Source organism: Sapajus apella, unplaced genomic scaffold (genome assembly GCF_009761245.1).
Source record: "Sapajus apella isolate SASKATOON/1434 unplaced genomic scaffold, GSC_monkey_1.0 scaffold78, whole genome shotgun sequence".
Lineage (NCBI taxonomy): Eukaryota > Metazoa > Chordata > Mammalia > Primates > Cebidae > Sapajus > Sapajus apella.
In genome coordinates this window covers 9,399,811-9,423,504 of record NW_022437018.1, presented here as the reverse complement: position 1 = coordinate 9,423,504, position 23,694 = coordinate 9,399,811, and the positions used below count along the sequence as shown (strand labels likewise).

The window sequence follows — 23,694 nt, the reverse complement described above, 5'->3', positions numbered from 1 at the left end:
CAAGTGATTCTTGTGCCTCAGCCTCCTAAGTAGCTGGGATTACAGGCATGCGCCACCACATTCAGCTAATTTTTGTATTTTTAGTAGAGATGGGGTTTCACCATGTTGGCCAGGATGGTCTTGATCTCCTGCCCTTGTGATCCACCTGCCTTGGCCTCCCAAAGTGCTGAGATTACAGGCATGAGTCACTGCATCTGGCCAACCTCTATGCATTTTATTTAGTACAGGGTAAAGTAGGATACTGAAATCATGTCTTCTCCAAGGATCCAATGTCACAACCCCTGGGCCAATCAAAGGGGAATGATTTACGATCAAGGTCAAATGGATTTTCTTTTTTATTGCTTAAAATTGTGCTACACTGGTCTAGTTCATGTTTGGGCTGTGTGTTTTCTATATATATTTTTCGTTTTCTCTGGAGGTTCTGAATCTCTATCATATTCTAAATTTGGTCTCTCTTTCAATCATAATAGCTATTTTGTGAAGTCTTTTTTTCCCATAGAGAGATTTCTCCTGTCACCGTATTTCCTCCTTTCAATTATGTATAGACTTGGCTATCATTTAGACATCTCTGGGTTAGACACACCATTTTATCTATCCCTTGTCTTTCCCTTTCTGGCATTTTCCCTCTTTCTTGCCATAAAACCGCTTTGAAACTCTGTCAGAATATGGAGGGCTTCTCTCTGGGGCTGTACTCGCTAGATAATTTTCTCAATTATGTCGTGAAGAAAAGCCCTCATTTTATGACTTGGGGTTAAGTGTTGAGCTGTTGGCAAACAGTAATAGAGAAAGTGACAAGGAGGACGGCATTTCACATATAGGAATGACATATAGGAATTCAAGTGATCACCTCAGTTTTCAGACCCTCTGCTCATTTCTGCCTTGTATCATACTTGCCAACTCCAAGCCAGAGATTCTTTGGATTCTAGTGGGCAGAATGACTCTGACATCCTCTGCAGACTTCTCATATCATATTCTAGACTGTAACTTTCTCTTCTTGTTTTCATCTGTCAACAGCCTTCCATTAGCTTTCCTTCTTCAGGAGGCTCTCAACTACTGTTGGCTCCCCTTAACAATCCTGTTATGGTTTTATTCCTTTTCTGTAGTTTTTCTATTTCTGTCTCTGTGAGGTCTGGAGAAAGACTTGATTAAATAAGAATGCTCAGGGTGCCATTTTTAATGGACTGATAGACCCAGTGAACTTCCCAGTCAAGGGAATGGCCTGAGCTAGCATACGTTAGTAGAGTTAAAAGGATTATGGTAAATAGTTAACCTGGAACACAGAACGAATCAAGTGAAAGTAAGTAATTTAGGACCTGCTGATTCAAAGTTGAACCTACCCTTAGATGGAAAAAGTACATAGATATGTTAGGAATCAGGGAGCAACCTTAAGTTCTTAAGGAGCTAAGTGTTAATTAATTAATTAATTAATTAAATTTAATTAATTTTTTTTTTTGAGATGGAGTCTCACTCTGTTGCCCAGGCTGGAGTGCAGTGTTGTGATCTCAGCCCACTGCAACTTCCACCTCCCGAATTCAAGCAATTCTCCTGCCTCAGTCTCCCGAGTAGTGGGACTATAGGTGCGTGCCACCATGCCCAGCTAACTTTTTGTATTTTTAGTAGAGACGGGATTTCACTGTGTTAGCCAGGATGGTCTTGATCTCCTGACCTTGTGATTTGCCCACCTTGGCCTCCCAAAGTTCTGGGATTACAGGCGTGTACCCCCATACCCAGCCACCAAGTGTTATTGTAGAGTTTAGCAGGCTGGTTTTAATTATTTAAAAGCATGAAACTTTTGAAGGCCATTTCCTAGGCAAGGTTTTGTAAAAAGTAAACAGTTTACTTTTACATTTCAGGTTTAATTTTAAGCCTTAACCTTAAGAGTCATTTAACCTAAGTAAATAGTTAAATTATTTAAAGTATCTGGGAATTTATTTAACTGCTTTAAATGGCCACATATAAAATATGAGAGGAGGCAATAATGTGTAGTTGTTAATATTTTTCCTTACCTCCTCTACTATAATTATTGTATAAAATATAAAGTTTTTAGTCCATGAGTGATACATGGTAAGCTTTCAATAATTAGTAATTATAACAGTGTTCTCTTGCATTCATATAGTTTCATGCTTTGTTAAAAAACTTTGACATGTATCAATGGCACAATCTTTGTAACAATCTCAGTGAAGAATAGAATTTATATTAATAGCCTGATTTTAATCATGGTAGAATTGAGAGAAAGGGAGGTGGGTGGAAGAGGTGTCAAACATGACACAGTTTTAAAAGTGCTTTAAGCAGTTTTAATAAGGTAAGATTCACTTGACCAATTCCAACTCCTTTCTAGTGTGAGTATATTTGGAAGGGGCCATACTACAGAGGTTGGAAAGATAAAAAATGCATTTCAAAGACTCTTCTTGCATCTGGGAATATGGCTTAGGTTCTGCAAAAAAGATGCATACCTGTGAGACTTGGAAGGATGAAGTAAGCAGCATGAGAGCAGCCATGTTTAGAGAGATAGGGTCTTGCTGCAATCTAGTGGCAGAAGCATTTGTTCTTTTAGGGCAGTCTTGACAGTTTCTCAGGGCCAGTTCCTAGTATCATAGGTGTTGAGTGATGAGTAGTGACAATAGTGGGATTTCTACTAAAATAGAACTATGGTGATATTGGAAGTTTTTTTTGGCTGATGTTCCTGCCTTAATATCATTCAAACCTGACTTTTCTGAGCCTTTCAGAAATTCTGTAAATAACCAATAACCCCGAACAAATTCCTTTACCTTTAAATTAGTTAGAATAGATTCTGTTCTTTGAAACTAAGATCCATTTCAGATACATATGCCAAGACCAGATTTGTTTCTCAGGAGTATACTCACATTAACTAAGATCATGAAGCTGAGATGTAAAATCAGGACCTATTTTAAATTTATAATGAAAAAGTTATGCAAAGCAAAGTACACCCACACTACCAATATGTTCTTTCACTGTAGATGGACCAATATAGGCAACATAAATAATAACCAGAAGATTGCTTAGTGAGCATAGACATAGAAAAAAGGAAGCTGGATAAATTGAATGCTTAACGGTGCAAGTTAAAAATCACTGGATTTGGCCGGATGTGGTGGCTCATGCCTGTAATCCTAGCACTTTGGGAGGCCGAGGTGCGTGGATTGCTAGAGATCAGGAGTTTGAAACCACTCTGGGCAACATGGTGAAACCTGTTCTCTACTAAAATACCAAAAAATTAGCCAGGCTACTTGGGAGGCTGAGGCGGGAAAATCTCTTGAGACCAGGAGGCAGAGGTTGCAGTGAGCCAAGATTGTGCCACTGCACTCCAGCTTGGGCGAGAGTGACTCTGTCTAAAAAAGAAAAACACACATCGGATTCATCTATCCTTTCTGTAGAGATAATCTTACCAATGGAGATATACTATGGATGGTTTATTATATAAAGCTCTTACTCTCTTGGAAACTGTTTAGATGAATATCACCAACTTTTGTGATTTTCTTTTTTCCATGGTTGACATAATCCCTTTTTGATTGACAATTCCTTGGTTTTTTTTAGATATACCAAAACTTTTAATTAATTTATAGTCAAGTTTAGCCATCATCTGAAGCCTGGGATCCATTCTGTTACTTTAAGATGACTAGTCATTTGACCCTCAAAATATAATTTGTTACTATCCTATTCTTGGATGTGAGAAGAAAATTCTTGTGCGTGTGTGTGTGTGTGTGTGTGTGTGTGTATCTCTCTTCCATCCATTGTGTATGTGATAACTGCAGTTTAATTCCCAGAGGATAATATTCTTCCCCATATTTTTAAATGTCATTTTTTAAATGCTGCTAAGAAGTAAAACGTAGGTTTCTTAATATCCAAACTACGATTATGTCTCCCACACTAATAGGAGATACTTTGAGCTAAAGACTCAGTTAATTAGTAATATTCTAAGAGGATTGTAAAATGTTTAGATTTAGATAGTCACTCAAGAAGTTTTTTCAGGATCACAGCTTATGAACTCATTTCTGATAAAAGAAGAATTAAGAAAGGATGGTTTGACTTCAAGGTACCAGTTAGTATGTATAAACCTAGATAAAATAAATTAAATTTTGTACATAATGTATTATTATGAAATACAGATTTAAGGGGTATAGTTACAAATGATTTTTAGGAGCTAGTGAGTCTAAGTGCCTGAGGGTCTATTATGGAGAAAAAGGAATTGCTGAAGTTTATTGAAGGGCATGTTCTTTACAGCAAAACTATTTTTGTCACACACACATTCCATATTAAATTTCTCTTCAAATTGAAATCACAGTTGAAAGACAAAACTAAAAGATGTACCAGTGTCCCCAAATCAGTGAAGATTTAAGGTCACAGAACAAGAGAAGCTTCTGGCAGTGAAAGGGAATAGGTAGTAAAAAATGGGGTTAAAAAAGGGCCAAAGAAAAAAAATGTTGATGGAGAATCCACTTAAAAATAGCATTGCATCCATCAGTGATAGACTGGATAAAGAAAATGTGGTACATATACATCATGGAATACTACGCAGCCATAAAAAGAAATGAGATTGTGTCCTTTGACATGCCCAGGGAAATGAATGGAGTTGGAAGTCATTATCCTTAGCAAACTAATGCAGGAACAGAAAACCAAACACTGCATGTTTTCATGTGTGAGTGGGAGCTGAATGATGAGAACACATGGGCACAAAGCTGGAACAACACACACTGGGGCCTGTCGTGGGGTGAGGGAGGGAGAGCATCAGGAATAATTGCTAATGGGTGCTGGGCTTAATACTTAGGTGATGGGATGATCTGTGCAGCAAACCACCAGGACACATGTTTACCTGTGTAACAAACCTGCACATTCTCACATGTACCCGTGAACTTAAAAGTTGAAGAAAAAAATAGTATTGCATGAAAATTATATAATCATTATTCTGAGTTGACTCAAGGATTTGGCTGGTCCAGGTCTAACCTCTAACAACAACCAAAAAAAAAAAAAAAACTATAAGAAACTATAAAATAAGGAATGATTGTACTTAAACATGCATAGACCTGTAATATCAAATGCATCCTTGAATTGTCATATTGTATTCTTGAATGTGCACTATTATCCTTTTCTGTGTGCTAGCACATTATACGAAATGATACTTCTCATTTTTCTTTGCTTTTGGACACTAGTGGCTCTCAATGAGATCTGCTGTTTTTATCTTCCTTGCCAAATATTCAGTCTATACTGATAATCCAAAAGAAAGAATTAGCAACTGTTATTTTCCCCTTGCTTGCTTCACCCTTTCCTCCTTACATTCCATTGCTCCTTTTTTTACCCAATATTTTTGACCTCCTCTTTCCTCTTTAGTCTATGGCATTTACCCAGTTTAATAAATACCAGTTTCAAGCACCTCCGAAGGGAGGCATTTGGAACTGAGAGTTGCTATTGATGATCTACTGGTTATGGACAGTTGAACCCCTAAAATAGTGTAATTAATAGTGAAACGGGAAAAGTTCCCTTGCCCTCTTCACGGGGCGTGTGATGGGGTTGTGGCTTGCTTCTTAAGTGCCCCGCTGCTCAAAACAGGATGCTCTTTTAGTTTAGCCATCTGTAGGCGACTTGTGTTAGCTCAATTAGACCCCTGCCTTATCACAAGGACAGGGCTTTCTGTATCCTGGGGTTCTTGCCTTGGTGTGCCAGAAGAATTGGATCACATGTGGGCTTGGACAATGAGTGCAAGGTTTTATTGAGTTGAAGTAGCTCGCAGCACGTAGGGAAGACAGAAGGGAGATGGTTTTCCCCTGGAGTCAGCCACTCAACTGCCTGAGTCTTCTCCACTGCCCATCAAAACTTCACATTTTCCACCCGTCGATGGCTGGCTCGTGTGCTCTTGACGTCCTCTCCACTTCCAGCAACTTGTGTCTTTTTCCTCCGATCCTCTCCTCTCGACTCCCTCTCAATATTCAGCCACTTGTGTGTTCCTTCACCGTTGTGTTTCTCTCCATACTCAGCCGCTGGCGTGTCTGCCTGCTAGGGTCTCGGGGGTTTTTATAGGCACAGGATGGTGGCATGGCTAGCCAGGGCAGTCTTGGGAAATGCAACATTTGGGTGCCAAGGCAGGAGTGCCTGTTCTCACTTAGGCCCGTGGGCACAGGCCGGAAGGTGGAGCCCTCCCCAGGGACCACACCCTCCTCTACCCAGCACTTCCCTGCCTCCCTTCTGTAGCAATAGCAAGCTGAGATTTATGATGGGCTGAGACAGGAAAGTTTGCTGAAGCTCCATGGGAAATTCTGGCAGTTTCATGGGCGTAGCTTTGATTTTAACATAATAAATCTTCACACTAAAATGTATAAAATATTAACACAGCAGTACGGATAATTTTGCCTTTTAAGAACTCCGTGTTTATTTAGTTTCTCTGAGAACTAAAGGCTTTCACCTGTTTTCTTTATTGTGTTGCTATATCTTTGTGTTTGCATAATAAGGATAGTGATATTAGAAAATTATGTGACTTGCTCAGGATTTCATTGAAAGGTAGTGAACAAGATAGATGAGCTGGCTGTTGACCCCTGGAGTATAGTTTTTCACTCTTATGCTTTGGAGTGAGGGGAAAATTCATACCTCCTTTTGGTATTACACTGGGACCATTATTTAGAGCTGGCTGAATATTCTTCAGGGAACCATTTAACTGAGGCATATGGAAAATTCCTAAGATGCTAAAATTATTAGATATATGAATACTGAAGCTGAAAGAATGCTGGGTCAAATTTTATTCTTTTGAGGGATAAATTCAACTTTATGTTGTCTGGGATTTTCAGGCAAGGCCTATATATTCAGCTTAAGATATGAAAGCTAACTAAAGAGTTTATGAAAAAGAATTTTTGAGCCACATTTTAATATATCAAAATGGAGACCCTTGTTAATTATATGAACTTTTAAAAAATGAAGTGCTTTTTAAAAAAAATTTGAGTATTTATTAGTTCATTTATCTCAGATGAGGGATCAGCAAACATTCTCTGTAAAAGGCCAGAGTAAATATTTCAGGCTTTTTGGGCCATACATTGTTGCAACTATTTAACCTTGTTGAAGAATGAAAATAGCTATAGAAATAGGTAAGCAATAAACAAAAAAGTATGGTTGGTTTTCAATAAAGCTTTATTTATGTATACTGACGTTTACATTTTATATAATTTTTCACATGTCATAAAATATTATTATTTTGATTTTTCCCAACCATTAAAAATATAAGAAAACATTCTTAGTTTGTAGGCTGCACATAAACAGGGCAGGCTGGATTTGGCTTCTTTCCATAGTTTGCTGACTCTGTCTGAAGTAAAGGAACTAAGGATCCAAGGAGTTTCAAAAATATTTGACCTCCTACTTGTTAAGAATCTTAAGTTTCTCAGACTGAATGTATCATTTGTGGGAAAAGCAAAAAAAAAAAAGGACAATTAAAGCTGCTGTTAATTTTTAAGCAAAAGACAACCAATATTTATAGCTTAGAGTCTGCCTTTTAGCTACATAATGAGCTCAATGGGGTCTCTAGGGATTTCTGAGAGAGACACATTCTGCTCAGGGTTTTGCTGCAGCATGGTAAACGAGATTGACATCGTCTCCCCCCACCTTTTTAATGATCTTGATACTCCCTGCAAGGAGAGGAGTTAGCTGCAATGTATGTAAATGTTACTTTTCTTCTACTTCATTATAATAATTATTAGGTTTTACAATTATTAAAGTGGCAATTCGCAGTACACATACATACACATTGATTTTTTTGGGGTCTCCTCTACAGGTATGTTTTTAGCCCCATGTTTTTGACTACACAAGAAATGTGCCTATTTTTAAATGACTTAAAAAAAGTTTTCAAAGGTCCTCATTAAAACCTCTATACATTTTAAATTATGCTTTAATAATTTAGATTATATTTATGATAGAATGTCATTTTATGTGCTTATTGACCATTTGTATTTTTTCTTTGGACAAATGTCTATTTAGACCTTTTGCCTATTTTAAAAACTGGGTTATCTTTTTATTATTAAGTAGTAAAATTTTTTTTATTATAGATTCTGGGTATAAGCTTGGGTATAGGATTTACAGACATTTTCTTACATTCTGTAAGTTGTCTTTTTACCTTAATAATGTTGCCTAACTCAAGATAATAAAGTTTTATTCTTGTTTTTTTCTAAGAGTTTTATAGTTTTAGCTCTTACACATAGGTCTATGATCTACCATGACTTAACTTTTGTGTGTGGTATGAGATAGAGGTCCACATTTTAGATTTCTTTTTTTGCATGTGGATATCTAAGTGTCCCAGCAGCACTATTGTGCTATAAATCTTCACATTAAAATGCATAATATATTAACATTATTGTGCTAGAAGACTGTTACTTTCCCACTGAAGTTTCTTGGCCCCTTTGTTGAAAACCAACGCACCATAAATTTAAGGGCTTATTTCTGAGATGTCAATTCTGTTGATTATTATAGCTTCCTAGTAAGTTTTGAAATTGGGAAGTGTGATTTCTATAAGTTGCCCCTCCTTTTCAAGATTGTTTTGGCTATTCTGGGCCCCTTGCATTTATGTATGAATTTTAAGATCAGCTGGTCAATTTCTTCAAAAGAGTCAGCAAGGATTTTGTTAAAAGTGTGTTAGTCCATTTTTGCATTGCTATCAAGGGATACCTGAGACTGGGTAATTCATAAAGAGGTTTAATTGACTCATGGTTCTGCAGTTGTACATGAAGCATAGCACCAGCATTTGCTTCTGGTGAGGGCCTCAGGAAACTTCCAATCACGATGGAAGGGCAAAGGGGGAGCTAGCGTGTCACATGATGAGAGTGGGAGCAAGAGGAGTGGGAGGTCCCAGACTTTTTTAAACAACCCGATTTCACGTGAACTGAGCAAGAACTCACTTGTTATCACGAGGACAGTACCAAGACATTCCCACTGTGTCCCAACTCCAACACTGGGGATTGCATTTCAACATGAGATTTGGAGGGGATAAACATCTAAGTCGTATCAGTCATATCCTGAATCTGTGGGCCAATATGGGGAGTATTGCTATCTTAACAATATTAAGTCGTCTAATCCATGAGCATGAGATATGATTACATTTGTTTAGATCTTCTTTAATTTGTCAGCAATGTTTTGCAGTTTTCAGTGCGTACAAGTCTTACTCTTCTTTGTGAAATTTATCCCTAATTTTTTTATTCTTTGATGCTCTTGTGAATGGAATGTATTTAGTTTTGTAATGGTTCAGAATCCTAGATGTTTATCTTCACTACAATTTTATGCTCCTTTGGATTTGACTCTATACTTTCAGTATGTACAATTAGCCACCTTGACTTCCTTGCAAGTTTTGTGTGAGCTTATGAGCTAAGACTTTGTAAGGGGGCCCTAAAATAACTTCTGTCATTTCTACATAAGGAGCATATCAACTGGGCCAAATTTTTACCTTATTGATTAACAGCTATAGTACTCTGAATGAGGTGATATTTGAAAGAATAAATTTGTTAAATGTTTATTGTTCTGATCACAGCTGTGGGACTTGAATTTCTAGTAAAGTGAAGCCTAAATTCTGCTTTGCTATTTAACCTATTGAAGAATAGAACTTTGTTGAGGCTTATTATAAGTGATACTTGGTAATTTTATTTTAAAATGTTTGAGTGATGCTTTGATGTAGTCACTCTTGTTTTTCATTTTTTCCCCATAGAACTTTCAAATCATACATAAAATATAATTGAAGTCTTTAGGAATTGTGCCTATGGAGAATTATTATATTTGTTTTTTTTGGGGGGGAAGTGCTATAGAATTATGTCTTAATATACTTTGAAGTAGGTATATCTGAAGATGCTGACATTTAAAACAGGGGAATCTTCTCATTAAAGTGGTTCATTTACCTATTCGAGGGTACCTGGTAGATACCATGTTATAATCATTGTTGTATACCCCTTAGCGCTTTGCATATTTTAATGCTCAATATTTGATATATGAATGAATGAACCATTTGTAAGGATTAGGTATTATTTATTAAAAAATAACTTTCAACCTCAATGCACTAGAATGAGATTCTTTTTGCAGTTGTCAAAAAAAGCAAAGATACAAATTTTTCAGTGTAGTGTAATGTAAGTGTATACATGGCTAAGCTTACTATATTTAGCCATAAAATGAAATATTATAAAAAAAGATGAATTAATTTTAGTCAGAAATCTTAGTTGTAAGGCTTATTTTTTCACCTCAAAATAATTAAATTGACATCAAGAATAATATAAAAGTGTTTATTGGTAGGTGGCATATCAGTCAATAGGTTGTAGGGAGAGAAATTCAATAGACAGTAATTGTGGGCAGGTATTTCAGCTCAAAGTTTAAACATTTAATTAAGTTATAAATCTATACTATTTTCACTTTTTATTGATTGGTTTACAATATGGATTGTTTTGTTCTTTTGTCAGTTTGTTTTCCTGTAAACCACTTTAAGTATAAGAAACTTCTAACACCAGGAGATGATAATGTTGTAGGAATATATTTTGTATATTTTATCTTAAAATTATTGTCAAATTTAGCTCAGTGGGGTGGCTCATGCCTGTAATCCCAGCATTGTTAGAGGCCAAGGTGGGAGGATCACTTGAGGCCAGGAGTTCTAGATCGGCTTGGGCAACATAATGAGACCCTATCTCTACAAGAGATACAAAAAATTAGTTGGGTTTGGTGGTGAATACCGGAGGATTGCTTGAGCTCAGGAGTTTGAGACTGCTGTTAGCTAAGATTACCCCTGTACTCCAGCCTAGGTGACGAAGTGAGAGCCTGCATAGAAAAAAAATTGTCAAGTTTAAATATGACATGAAATGACTTGGTCAGTTTTTTGAAAATTAAAAAAAATTCATTTTTCTTTGAAATTCTGAAAAGATGTTTAGCCCTATTTTAAAAGCTTCCTTAATATTGAAATTTACTTAGGTACATAGTTTATGGATACATTATACAAAATATTTTACTCATAAAAATATATTAATAAAGTTTTAAATTAGGAGTTGTGCACTTTTACATATATGTATATAATTAAAGTTTGACTAAATGTGACTGAAAGTTATTTCCAGTGTTTTAAAATACAGCAGATAATTTTTGCTTCAACGTATATTTGTTCTCATTATTAGAAGTAAAAAGTTCATTAGTTCATTAGTTATACACATACAAGCACACACCTTAAATATTTTATTTTATATTGAAGGATGTAACATGAACATTATCCAATTTCTTTTTAGCATAGTTTGTTTATTGTATCTTATATACTTGTTTTGACTGAAACTACAACCAAACGATATTGACTAAAATTTCCAGTTTTGGTGTCTTCATGGAAGAAAACTTAATGACATTTGGGAGACTACCTAACTACAGAATCTTTCTTGATCTTTTATAATCCTTTCTCTTGCCTTGCCCTGCCCCAACTTTTTGCTTCCATACCCAACTTAACAACATTTTTAGCAATTCACATTTACTGAATGTCTCCAAAGCATTAAAAGTGAGTTTTTAAAGAATTAATAGATTTTTTTTTGTGCTTATATTTGATAGATTTGTATAGTTAATAATAAAACAATATAAAAGTAATTACAACTCACATGAAAAGATTGGGGAACAAACCTTTTCAAATTCTTGATCAACTTCAATTATTGGGAGCAGAAGGTCTTCAGTATATTTTACATACCAGAAAGGAGATATCATTAATATGTTGCGAAGAGTGAATAAAAAGAGTTAATTTATTAGTTTAGAGAGTGGTTAAGAGGAAGTCTTTTAAGACAGCTGCTACTATATCCTATTTATGATGATTGGGAGATATTTCTATTACTTTTATGAAAACTAGCCCTACCAAATTTTATGTTTTAGAAATAATTGTATATAATTTTATAGAATCTGTTTTGAGAGTTCCCAATGGTACAGGGCTCAGTGGCTGGCTGCTCATGTCCTTCCATTTTCATTAAATCATTATGCTTGTCTGCTGTTGCTTTTACCTGGCTCTCTGTCTTTTTTGATGCATGAATGTTGCTGGTCTTCAAGTTGGGAATTCTGCTTTCTCTGTCATTTTTAGAGGGCACTAGGGCAATGTTCTGTCTAAGGCTAATTCTTTCCCACTATTGAGACAAGACTCTTTTTTGTATTTGAATGTTCCATGAGTTATGAAGTTTTCCAGTCTGGTGGTTGGACAAGCATTATTCTCAGTCCTGTGTGAGTGGCAAGTACTGTTACCTCAAATCTTTTTGAATGGTTCTTTCCCTAGCCTTGGGTGGTTTCTTCCAGTATATGGGTTGATCAGTATTCAGCTGAATACTCAAGCGGGAGCATGTGCAGATTATCTGTGTTCTTTCTCTGTGGATCTCTTCTCTTTATCATATTCTATTCTATTTTGTACTTTTACTGCCTTGATCTCCCAGGGCTCTCAGCTTTGTCTCCTCAGCTCAGAGAGTTTGCCAGGCTCTGCCTTGGTTTCCTCTTCCTGTATCGTGGCCAGGAAAGTCTCTCATGGTGGTAAGCTGGGCTATCATCCTTTTTTGTTGTTGTTGTTCATTTCTCAGGGATTACTGTCCTTCATTGCCTGACATCCAGTGCTTTATAAACATTTTTGCATTTATTTGGTCTATTTTTTGGTTTCAGGTAGGAAAGGTAGATATCTGGTCTCTGTTACTCTGCCTTGGCTGGAAGCAAATTATAACTTTTAATAAGACTATACTGAGTTTGAACGTAATAAAATGGAAATAAAACATAGCCAATAGTTTGCAGTAGCAATCATATGCAACTGCATTCCTAGTCTACAACCCTGCTGTAGCACCCAACCCTGGGTCCACACAGCAGTGGCTAGCTTTCCTGCCTTTCCACCTGCCATGATAAGATTTTCTTTTATCATACAAAACATGTTTGCTCCTTATAGTCCAACTGTCTTGAACATTTTAAAGGAGAGTCTTTATTACTGTTTTTTTTTTTTTTTAACAGCTGTGTAAGTTTAGGATTGAATTGAGGTTATCCTCTTTTCTGCCAAATGTAATAATTGTCTGCTAAAAAGTTTAAGATTCTACATCTTCAGAGTTTTCAAATTCGAAATGGCAGTTTCCCAGTTAAAAACAAAAACAAACCCTGAGTGTTTAGTCTCAGTCTGTGAACTCTATTATATATTGAATAAATGAATATGTACTAATGCATGTTATATATGTATGATATGAACCTTTTACCATGATGTATCACTTAGCCAGATGCATATATCAGGAATCTTAATTGAATAATAAGCATAATGTCAAATAAAAGTTGGGGAAATTTTTATCTTTAGTATCTGCCCCTTTTCATTTTGGTTATTCTCTTTTTCCTATCAATATTTTTCTTATACCATGTTTTCTTTGACTTTTTAAGTTTATAATCAATATAATCACTTTTAGAAAGTAGAATTATACTTTTAAATGCAGCAAAAGAACCTGTAAAAGAACATGTAGCAAGCTTTATAAAATAAAGAATATTTTGTAATATGTGTATTGGCCAACAATTTTTTTTTGTACTTCTGGAGTTTATTTATTTGATTATATAAAAAGTTTTATATGTCAGATTCTACATATTTATATATTCAGAAATTTTCAACTCTTATATGGGTGTATAAAAGTTACCTCTATAGATATTTGTAGACTATATACTCCAGTACCTTATTTTACCAGGCATTTCATAACTGTTTTTTTAATGATTAAAAAAATCCCATTTTTTAGGAAAAGGACTAAATGGATTCAGTAGAAAGAAGTTTTCTGAAACTAGTTCTTGTGGCATTTTCAAGACCTTTAGTAAATTATTTTTATGTGTAGAGTGGAATTTCTTCAAGAAAAAAGAAGTTATTTTTATTTGTATGTATTTTAAAAGTGAAATTTCCTATTCAATAAACTTCAAAGTAAAAGCATTATAAGCAAGATTGGGAATGATATTTCAAAAGAGTAGACTCTTCACATGAGACTTTATAAAAATAGATGCTCATATTCTATATGGAAAGGAAACTTGTACTTTTTTTTCTATTTAATTAGGAAAATAACCATTTTCTCCTGTCAGAAATCAATTTGACAGTGAACTAGCTACATTCTATAAACCAACTATCATTATCAATACCTTATCAGAGTTGGAATATGTTTCTTTTACCTAGAACATTCCTTTGTATTTCTTCTGACAACTCAGGCAGAGGTAGGTCCTCCTCCGTATCTCTTAGTCCTTTGTACAGGCCTGTACCAGAGACCTATTTAGATTGTATTAGTGTTTGTTGGCTTTCACTTGACTCTGAACTTCTTGGGCTGCAAAACTGTTTCATACTGATATCTAGATCCTGGATACCTAGGATACAGTTGTTTAATATAGGGAACAACAAATGTTTATCAAATAAAAGTTGAATAGTATTCATGCACATACTCATTCAGCAATTTGTAGTCAATGTGTTGAATATACGCAAGAGTAGGCACTATTGTAGATCCTGAGAAAGCTGTGGTGACCAGGACCAATGCAGCTCTTGCACTTACTAGTTTATGATCTAGAAGAAAAGACAGGTTTTGACACAATTTGTTATAATAAATTATGATGAAAGTTACAGTAGAAAGCATAGGATATCACTGTAAGACCTATCTTAGTAATGGGGGGGTGGGGGTCCAAGCTTCCCATAGGAAGTGATGTTTAAGTTAGGACCAGAGTGTGGGCTGAAACGAGCTGAAAGGGGTTAGGAATACTGGGGAAATCAGGGACAAGTCCAGCAATAAGAATGTAAGTTATAGCATCTTTATTAATGTATTTTGGGAGTGACTTTACTCTTCCCAGCACACCTACCTGACTGGCTCTTCATATCCCTTTAATGAAGACAAGGATATAGTATTTGTTTAAATGAATTCTTTCTGAATATGGCTCTTCAGCCAGTTGTTCAACATTCCAACATTTTTTAGAGTCAAAAATACATAATTTTTTGATATATATTTAGTTTTAGTATGTAAAGTCAAAGGCAGTATTCTAAAAAGGCTATTATAACTTTCCAACTCATAATTACAAGAAGAAAAAAATAATCCTTTTTTGTGGGCATTCATCTGTTCTCCAAATTTTGGAGGTCAGCTTAACTTTTTATAGTCTCATAGCAGGAATTCTGACTTGCAGAGAAGCACATGAAAATCATCCACTTATTGGTCTTAAAAATTTACCATCTCTATTAGAAATTTCCCCCGAAATAACAAACAGTTAATCTTTGTTGAGTACTTTCCATGTTTAAATACTGTGCTAAATATATGAACTGTCTCATCCAAGCATCCAGGAAACACTGTGAGATAAGTCATATTTTTACCCCTTTCCTATAGATAAGGACATTGAAGGTATTTAGTGTCCAAGTTCCCAGAGCTAAAAGGGGCATGTAAGAATTTGATCTCAGAAGTATCTAGAGTCCTAGTTCCTAACTTGGTATTGCTAAAGAGATCTAAATGAGACATATTAACATGTTAAGACAGTCTCAGAGCTCTTCACAAGTTTTATCTATTATAAGAAACAGTATTCTTTATTTTATTTAATAAAATAACTGACTAAATTTTCTTTATGCTAAGGTTCATGAGTCAATGAGAACTAAAATATTTATGGATGTAATCCATAAATCGGTAAGACAGACCCTTTTGTATATTTGTGATGGGATGATTGTATTTTGGATAATTTTGTGGCAAATATAACAAATTTCATTTGCCCCTTGACTCAGCAATTCTACTTTTAGGAATTTATCTGACAGCTAAACTTGTTCATGCATGCAAAGATATATGTCCTGGGCATTCTCTGTAGTATTACATGAAATAGGAAAAAGTTGGAAATGACTTATGTGTTCAAATAGGGGCCTGGTAAAATAAGTTACAATGTATCAGTGAAATATAACTTATGTGCTCTTATTTAATACTCATAAAATAGTAGGTATTATTATTAATTAATTTAAAAAAGAAGAAAATGAAGAGTAATGAGGTTAAGTGACTTGATTAAGGTACTAGGACAGAGACATTGAAGCAGTCTGGCTCCAGAGCCCACAATGTTAATTACTGTGCTGTATTGTCTCCTGGTTGTCTATTTCCAAGTATAAAAGGAAAACAAATTGATAATCAAAAAGAAGAAATTATAGAAAATTTCTCTAGTATGATACTACTTATTAAAGGCTCTATATTTTTATCTTTTCCTCTTACAACTTGTAAAATAACTATGTTTTCTTATAAAATCTGTCTTTAAAAGGACATATATTTGTATATGTGAATGTATATGAATCTATTCATAAAACATACACATATATAAAACATACATATACATTTATGTATATAGAACATGTATGTATCTATACATATACACATAAATCATATTCATGGAAGATTTTCTGGATAGATATACAAGAGCTGAATAATTGGTGCTTTGGGGGATTCGTTTGGAGACTTTTAAATTTTATACTTGATATTCTTTAGTATGGTGAATTATTTAAAAGTAATGGACATGTGTTATAATACTGTTATAATAAAAACCGTTTAGACTTAAAACCTTAAAAAATAGTGGATATGGTAATTCTCTATCAATCATGTTGTTGGATGGGAGTAAAGAGAGACTTTTTATTAAATATTTTCATTTTATATCCTTTTGAACCGGGAACTTAAAACAATGAATGAATACATACTTCTTTTATAATAAATATATTTTAAATGAAAAGGCATTAAAAATAGTGGACACAATATTCTCTAACAATTATGCACTGCGAAGTACTATTTCCGTGACTAAATTTAGGATATAGTTTATTCATTATATTGATAATTTAGAATAAATTTTCCTATGTTAAACTTTTATCAGAGAGCTGCAGTCTTATTATCTTAAGGCTACTTCTTTTCTAACATCCATTGAGTTGAAAAGTAATTCAATAAAGATTTACCCTGTTTTTATAAGCAGAATTGTTTATGATTGAAGTTCTAGTAATAAAACCTTTTACAAGAAATGAGATTCAGCAAATGTAGAAGTTGACAGCAATTTTACCAGATGTTCCTAGTTAATTCAGCACGTTTTTTGCAGGAAAATGATATCATGCTTCTTAATTCCAGAATATTTGTCAAAAACAAATGTTAATTTGAAACTGCATTGTTTAAGAGACAATATGCTAGTGTCAACTGATAATATTTTTATATTATGCTTGATCTTGGAATTTACTTGGAATTAGGTTGGCTGATAAATTCTGAAATAGGCATAGTTGAAACTTGAAGTATAACTTATTCGGGGTTGTGTTTTTCAGGTGAAGCTCTGAAAGTATCAGCTGAGAGATTCACAGATGACCCCTGTTTTCTCCCAAAAAGGGAGGCTGTGGTTCAAGCCGCCCGTGCCTTGCTGGCTGCAGTGACAAGACTCCTTATTCTTGCGGACATGATTGATGTCATGTGCCTCTTGCAGCACGTGTCAGCTGTAAGTAAAAGATGGCCTAGTTTACCTCAGCATTGTCTTTACTTCTAATTTCATTCTCTCAACCTGGCATCAATCCTAGTGCATCTTAGCTTCACTCTTATTTCTTAACATCACCCTTCAGAAGCAGATTAGATTGGGTTGTGAAGACTAATGTATACCTCAAAATAAGGAAGCCAGAGTGAGTTCTAAAGCCAATGGGAAATTGAACAGAAGATGGGTTACTTATAAGGAAATGCCTGGGAGAAAGTTCTAGACTTTTGACCATTTAACTATGCTCTCTATAAATAATTATGTAGATAATATATAATGAACATATAGGTATAAATAACTTGAAAAATAGAAACCTTAAAGCTTAAGACATTTGGAAATTTATCCTAGTTTGTAAATGCATTCTACTTTGCCAGGTCCTCTTGATTCAGGATAAACAGTGTGTGTTTACAGGTAGTCTGTGATGTCTCTAGTAATCCATTAGGAAAATGTAGATATGTATTTAATATGAGTAAATAATATATATTAACTAGGAGGATACAAAGTTAGCAAGATATCTTGAATGTTTTATTTTGTCTGACAAACCCACTTAGCACGTTTTTAGTAGAAAGAGAATTTTATTAAAGCATTTTTGTTTTCTTCGTTTGACTGAATCATTGAGTTCAGTTGAAAAGGTTGCAAAGAACTCTTTTTATATCTGTTGTATTTTCTGCTTGAAATAGGACTCTTACACTCTGTCCATAAATACATCTGCATTTTCCTAAAGTGTCTGTGATTTTAATAGCCCTACTTTATTAAGCAAACGATGGTCTTATTTCATTAACCTTCCTGTCGAAATCATTTTCTCTAGCTAAGCTAAACCTTTCTTTGCATCCTTTTTTTTTTTTTTTTTTTTTTTGATGGGGTCTTTCACTGTAGCCCGGGCTGGAGTGCAATGGTGTGATTTCGGCTGACTGCAACCTCCGCCTCCCAGGTTGACGTGATTCTTCTGTCTCAGCCGCCTGAGTAGCTGGGATTACAGGTGCATGCCACTATGCTGGCTAATTTTTTGTATTTTTAAATTATTTTTCTTTTTTTAGTAGTGACGGGGTTTCACTATTTGGCCAGGCTGATCTTGAACTCCTGACTTCATGATCCGCCTGCCTTGGCCTCCTGAAGTGGGGGGATTACAGGTGTGAGCCACTGTGCTTGGCCACATCTTTCTTGTATTCACTATTGCTTATTTTAACACTAGCGTGACCCTGTCTTTGTACTTTCATTTTTTTTTCTTTTGATAGTTTTATTACTCAAAAAGAGCAATTCAATACCTTGGTGTTTTTTTTTTTTTTTTTTTTTTTTTTTAGTTGAAGCACCTTTTTAGGAAAGGGAACTGTTCTCATCATCAGCAGCTGTTTACTAGTGAATTTGTAGGTGATATAATTGAGAAAAGGTTTCTGTTACTTGGTTCTTGGTTTGTTGAATAACCATAGACAAATTACTGAACTGACAGTTTTATTACTGTAAAAAGAGCAATTCAATACCTCTTTTTTCTTAGTTGAAGTAGCTTTTTAGGAAAGGAAATTGTTCTCATTACCAGCAGCTGTTTACTGGTGGATTTGTAGGTGATATAATTGAACAGAGGCTTCTGTTACTTGGTTCTTGGTTTGTTGAATAACCATAGACAAATTACTAAACATTTCTGAGATTCATTTGTCTCATATTTGACTATAGACACTAATAAATGCTGTAAACAAGAAATGGGTACAAAAGATTAAGTGATAAGTAATTCCTAGTTCCAGTAACCTAGTAATACCTAGTTCCAAGGACCCAATAATATTTGTTTTAGACTCTAGATTTGTTGAGATAGGGCAGAATGCAGGGCTTTTGTAAGGTGAAAACTGCCAGCCTCAAACCAAGTAGGAGGTAACTGTTTATAAAGAACACAACCACTGTCACTACCAGTTTAATTGAGTGTCCAGTAGGAGTTAGGCACAGAGGTAGGTAATTCACATACATCATGTCATGCAAATGAAGCAGGATGGTATTGAAGATCAAAGAAAAGCAAAGTACTACCTCTTGCAATAAAAATTATAGCTAATATTTGTTGGATTTTTATAATGTGCCAAACACTGTGCTGGATTATCTCCTTTAATTCAATTCTTGCAACAGCCCTATGATCATGATTTCTATTTAACAAACGAGAAAGCTGAGGCACATTGCATTTAAGTAACATCCTCAAGGCAACAGAAAAGAATTAAAACTTTTGGAACTTACTGCTCTAATGGTTAGAAGAGCTTCAACAACAAACAGCTTTTACAAGTTTAGGCTAATTCATGGATCTACAACCAGTTGTTAAAGTAAGTTAGATATGCCAGGAGGTTTTTAAAATTCCAACTGTCCTCTCCTACCTGCACTTGGTTGCTTCTTATAGCCTGAACTTCAACTAGATTATGTCACATAGGAGTATGCATAGTACAACAATGATATGTTATGAGAAAGGAAGTGACATCTTACAAAGAGAAGGGGACACCTTTTGTGGTAAATTATGATAGTTTTTCCATGGTTTTATCTTCATGAAAAGTTTATATATGAATCATATTGTCAACTCAATTCTTTCAAGACTTCATGTAGAATGAAAAACACTAAATTGTCCTTGAGATTATCAAGAGTAAAATTATTTAGCCCAACATTTTCCCAAAAGTATTCTGTAGAACATGTCTTGAAAATAAGGAACAGGAAAAGAGTTGGTTTTTGTAAATGATCAATGCTACACATAGAAATTCCCATGAATGTTTTGATGCACATGAGCACATTAAAATCGTTGAGAAATATTGCCATGGAGAAGCCTGTTTAACTCTGCTTCACTCAGAATTTCACAAACTTTTTTGACCCCAGGACTCTTCTATAGTATTTTAATCCTGGAACTTTCTAAAACCATACTTTGGGAAATATCAGTTTGGAATTTTTCTAGTAACGTCTATGACAATATTAGCTTCTACTTGGAATCAAAAGAATCATAGTGGAGAAACACAGTGCCCTTACAGTTTAATATTTTGCCTGAAATAGAAAGACTCTCTGATAATATGGAATGTATGCAACTGCCTAAAAATAGGTGATCACTATCGATGATAACAATCTCAATTCTCTGAGACAATGAAGCTGATTTTGGACATTTCTAATTGTTGGAGACATATTTCTCAAACTGAGCTTAAAACTGCCTCCCTGCCATTTCAAACCAGTGCATCTAGTTTTGCTTCCTGGAGCAACACAGAATCAAGGCAATAGAAAAGGCTCTTTTCAAATAACTGATGATTACTTTTAGGACTTACCTGTGTTTCCCTTTTCTAGGCTAAACATTTTTTGACTTTTAGATGTTCCTTATATGATAGTTTCAGACCACTCTAAATACCCTCGAATTTCTATGTATTTTTCAAATTGGCTTACATTTCTTTGTATGACTTTTAGTTTCCTTCTGAAATTTTCAATCTTTATTTTGATCTATTTGGTATGGTAAGCAGAATTGTCTGGTGGTCAAGGTTTGAAAACTCCAGTGTTTGGACTCCCTGGATGTCTGCTTCTGCTATCATTTTCCCTTTTTTGCTCATGGTGTCTTGTCTTCTAATGTGAATGGCCATTTTTGATTGTATACTGAACATTGCCTCTTCTGAAACCCATTTCAGGAAATTTCTCACTGTCTTATTAGCTCTTCGATATTTTTAAGATGAATTGTTTTATCATCAAACCTTATTTGTTTCCTTCAGCAGAAGATCGGACTGAATTTCTAATTTGCCATTATAAGAAATAGAAGTCCCCCAAATCATCTCTGTAAATCCTTTTTTATGCATTCTAGATTGTAGGCAACTTCCACAAAATGTTGAAATCAGTATCTTTAAATCAAAACAAACTCTCCAATGTGAACATTCCGTGATATAAATGGACAATTACATCCCTGGTTTAATGTCTAACATTATCTTACCTATCACAGTAGCCTTGTTGTGTCGTTGGTTCATATTGATTTTGAAAGCAGTTAAAACCTCCAAGTTGCTGCGCTCAAACTACTCCTAATCAAGGTCTTCCTCCTCTGATACTAGTTTTTTTTTTTTTTTTAAATATGTAAAGGTAGAAGTTACATTTATATTCACTGAACTTTATCTTATTAATTCTGGCTTTTTGTTACAGTCCATCAAGATCCTTTGACTCTGGATTTTGTCTTCCTTTCCTAACCTGATATCATTTTCAAATTTATTCATGAAAAAATGTTTAATGACATGGAAAACAGTATTATATCTTTCTTTTAGATAATACCAATCAAATGTGAACACCCTTTGAGTAAGATTGTTGAAATGAGTTTCAAGCTTGCTTCATTGGATTGCTGTATAAACCATGCTTCTTTATTTCATCCTCAAGTACTTCTTGAAAGACCTTCTTGAAATCAAGATATATTATTTGTGGCATTGTGGATTTATCAGTCTAGTAATCTCCGTTATAAAGGAAATTAGTTTGGCATGACTTACTTCTTAATAGCCCAATACGAGCACTAAGTGACCATTGCTTGCTTGCTTTTTTTTCTTTTTCTGACCTTCATTGTTTTTAATTAGTCATAATCTACTTACCTATGATGCAAAGCTACTTGTTTGCTGGGATCTTCTTGCACTTAAGATCTCAATATAATTAAATACTCATTCTGTGTCCTATCACGTATAATGTTCCTCCCCAAATTTCTGCAAATTCTCTGGGAGCTCAAAATTTCTGCAAAATTTCAGGGTCAATTCTGGCTCCAAGCTTTTGCTTCCACTGAATTACTTTCATTTATGGATTGTCTTGCTATGTCTATTCTATATTATGTTCACCCAGAATCTGGAGTTGGCATTCCCCCTTTAAGCATAGACACACAGACACACAAATTCTCCAACCCTACCAGAGTAGGGATGTCTATGAATATAGCAAACCTTACAGAAACTTACAGGAAAACAGAAGGGAGAGATTTCTATATTACAGCAATATACTCTAAGTGGCTCCAATTTGTAGAAATCTTCAAAATCTTATTTAGCAACTCCATCTATTTGTCTTTCCACATTTTCTCTCTAGCTAGTTTCCCTCACACTTCTAAATTCTTTTCATTGGAATGCAGTAAAGAATAGCTATCTCTCTACCACTGGACTTGGCCTCTGCTCACTTGTGCCATTAGGATATCATTATCCACCTTAAATTACTCCTTAAGGTATTTTCCTCAGTATTAAGTAGTGCCCTTCCTAAGAAGAATTTTGCAGTCAGACACCACACTCCCCAATTCTACTTTATAATAATGTATTAATAGATTTTTGGTGGAAGGAGGATATCCACTTTAAAGATACAAATTTCTTCTGGGCATACACTTTTTTTTTTTCCCCAGAACGGTGGGGGAAAAAACTGCCTTTTAATTTCTTGACCTTATTTTGCATGTAATGAAAAAAGGCCTGCCTTTCTTCTCCTATCTTTACTACTTCATGCAGGCTTCTGTACTTTTTTTTCTCTTCCTGACACTTATACAAGTTCCTCCTACATTTTGTGTTTTGTTTTGTTTTTGGTTGTTGTTTGTTTATTTCATAGCATTAAACAATTCCTCTGAGCTCACAATGTTTTTTTTTTTTTTTTTTAAAGTGGCCTTATTCTTTTTTCCTTCTTATGACTTTTTCTACATATTTTTTCAACCCTGTTGAAGTATATTTCCTTTTAGATGTCAGATAAATTAGATGTTACTCTCTTTTAATAGCATGTATCTATATATTTCCTGATTTTATAAAGCTTTCTATTACACTGTACTCTTTGCACTGAGACTGCCCCAGGAGAAGCAATTACAATAGAACACTTACAAGGACATAGTCCGAGACAAGCAACTAGTTTAAATATGGGTTACTGAGCAACCCCAAAAGGGACAAGTACTGCCAAATTAAATAATCAAGGATTCTTGACATGGCACGTTTAAATGTGTCTAGTTCCTTAGGGAAATATGTGTGTTCTTTTGGGGAAAACAGGTCCAAATAAAAGGTAACAGAGGACAGAGGAAAAAAATGCTGATATTTCAATATTTCATTAATTGTAGAAACTTGGAAAGGTATTTTGGCTCTATTGTCACTATTGTTTATAAATTTTTTATAGGAATTTAAGTTAACATTTTTCTCTCTTTGATACTGTTCAAGTGTTTCAAACTTTTCTGTACTATTTGTACTTCTTAGAATTCCACATCGTGTTTTATTGACATCTGGATTTCTTTTTTCTTTTGAAACAGTTTTGCTCTTTTTGCACTGTGCAATGGCACAGTCTCGGATCACTGCAACC

General features: G+C 34.7%; 1 protein-coding gene across 4 annotated transcripts in view; it reads left to right on the top strand.

Moving 5' to 3' along the window:
- CTNNA3 (catenin alpha 3) overlaps positions 1-23,694 on the top strand; it is a 1,791,515-nt gene that overhangs the window by 139,705 nt on the left and 1,628,116 nt on the right. For all 4 annotated transcript variants that reach the window (XM_032252666.1, XM_032252665.1, XM_032252664.1 and 1 more), the window contains one exon: positions 17,243-17,409. In XM_032252666.1, coding sequence (XP_032108557.1) covers positions 17,243-17,409 — 167 coding nt within the window. The remainder of the gene's footprint in view (positions 1-17,242; positions 17,410-23,694) is intronic.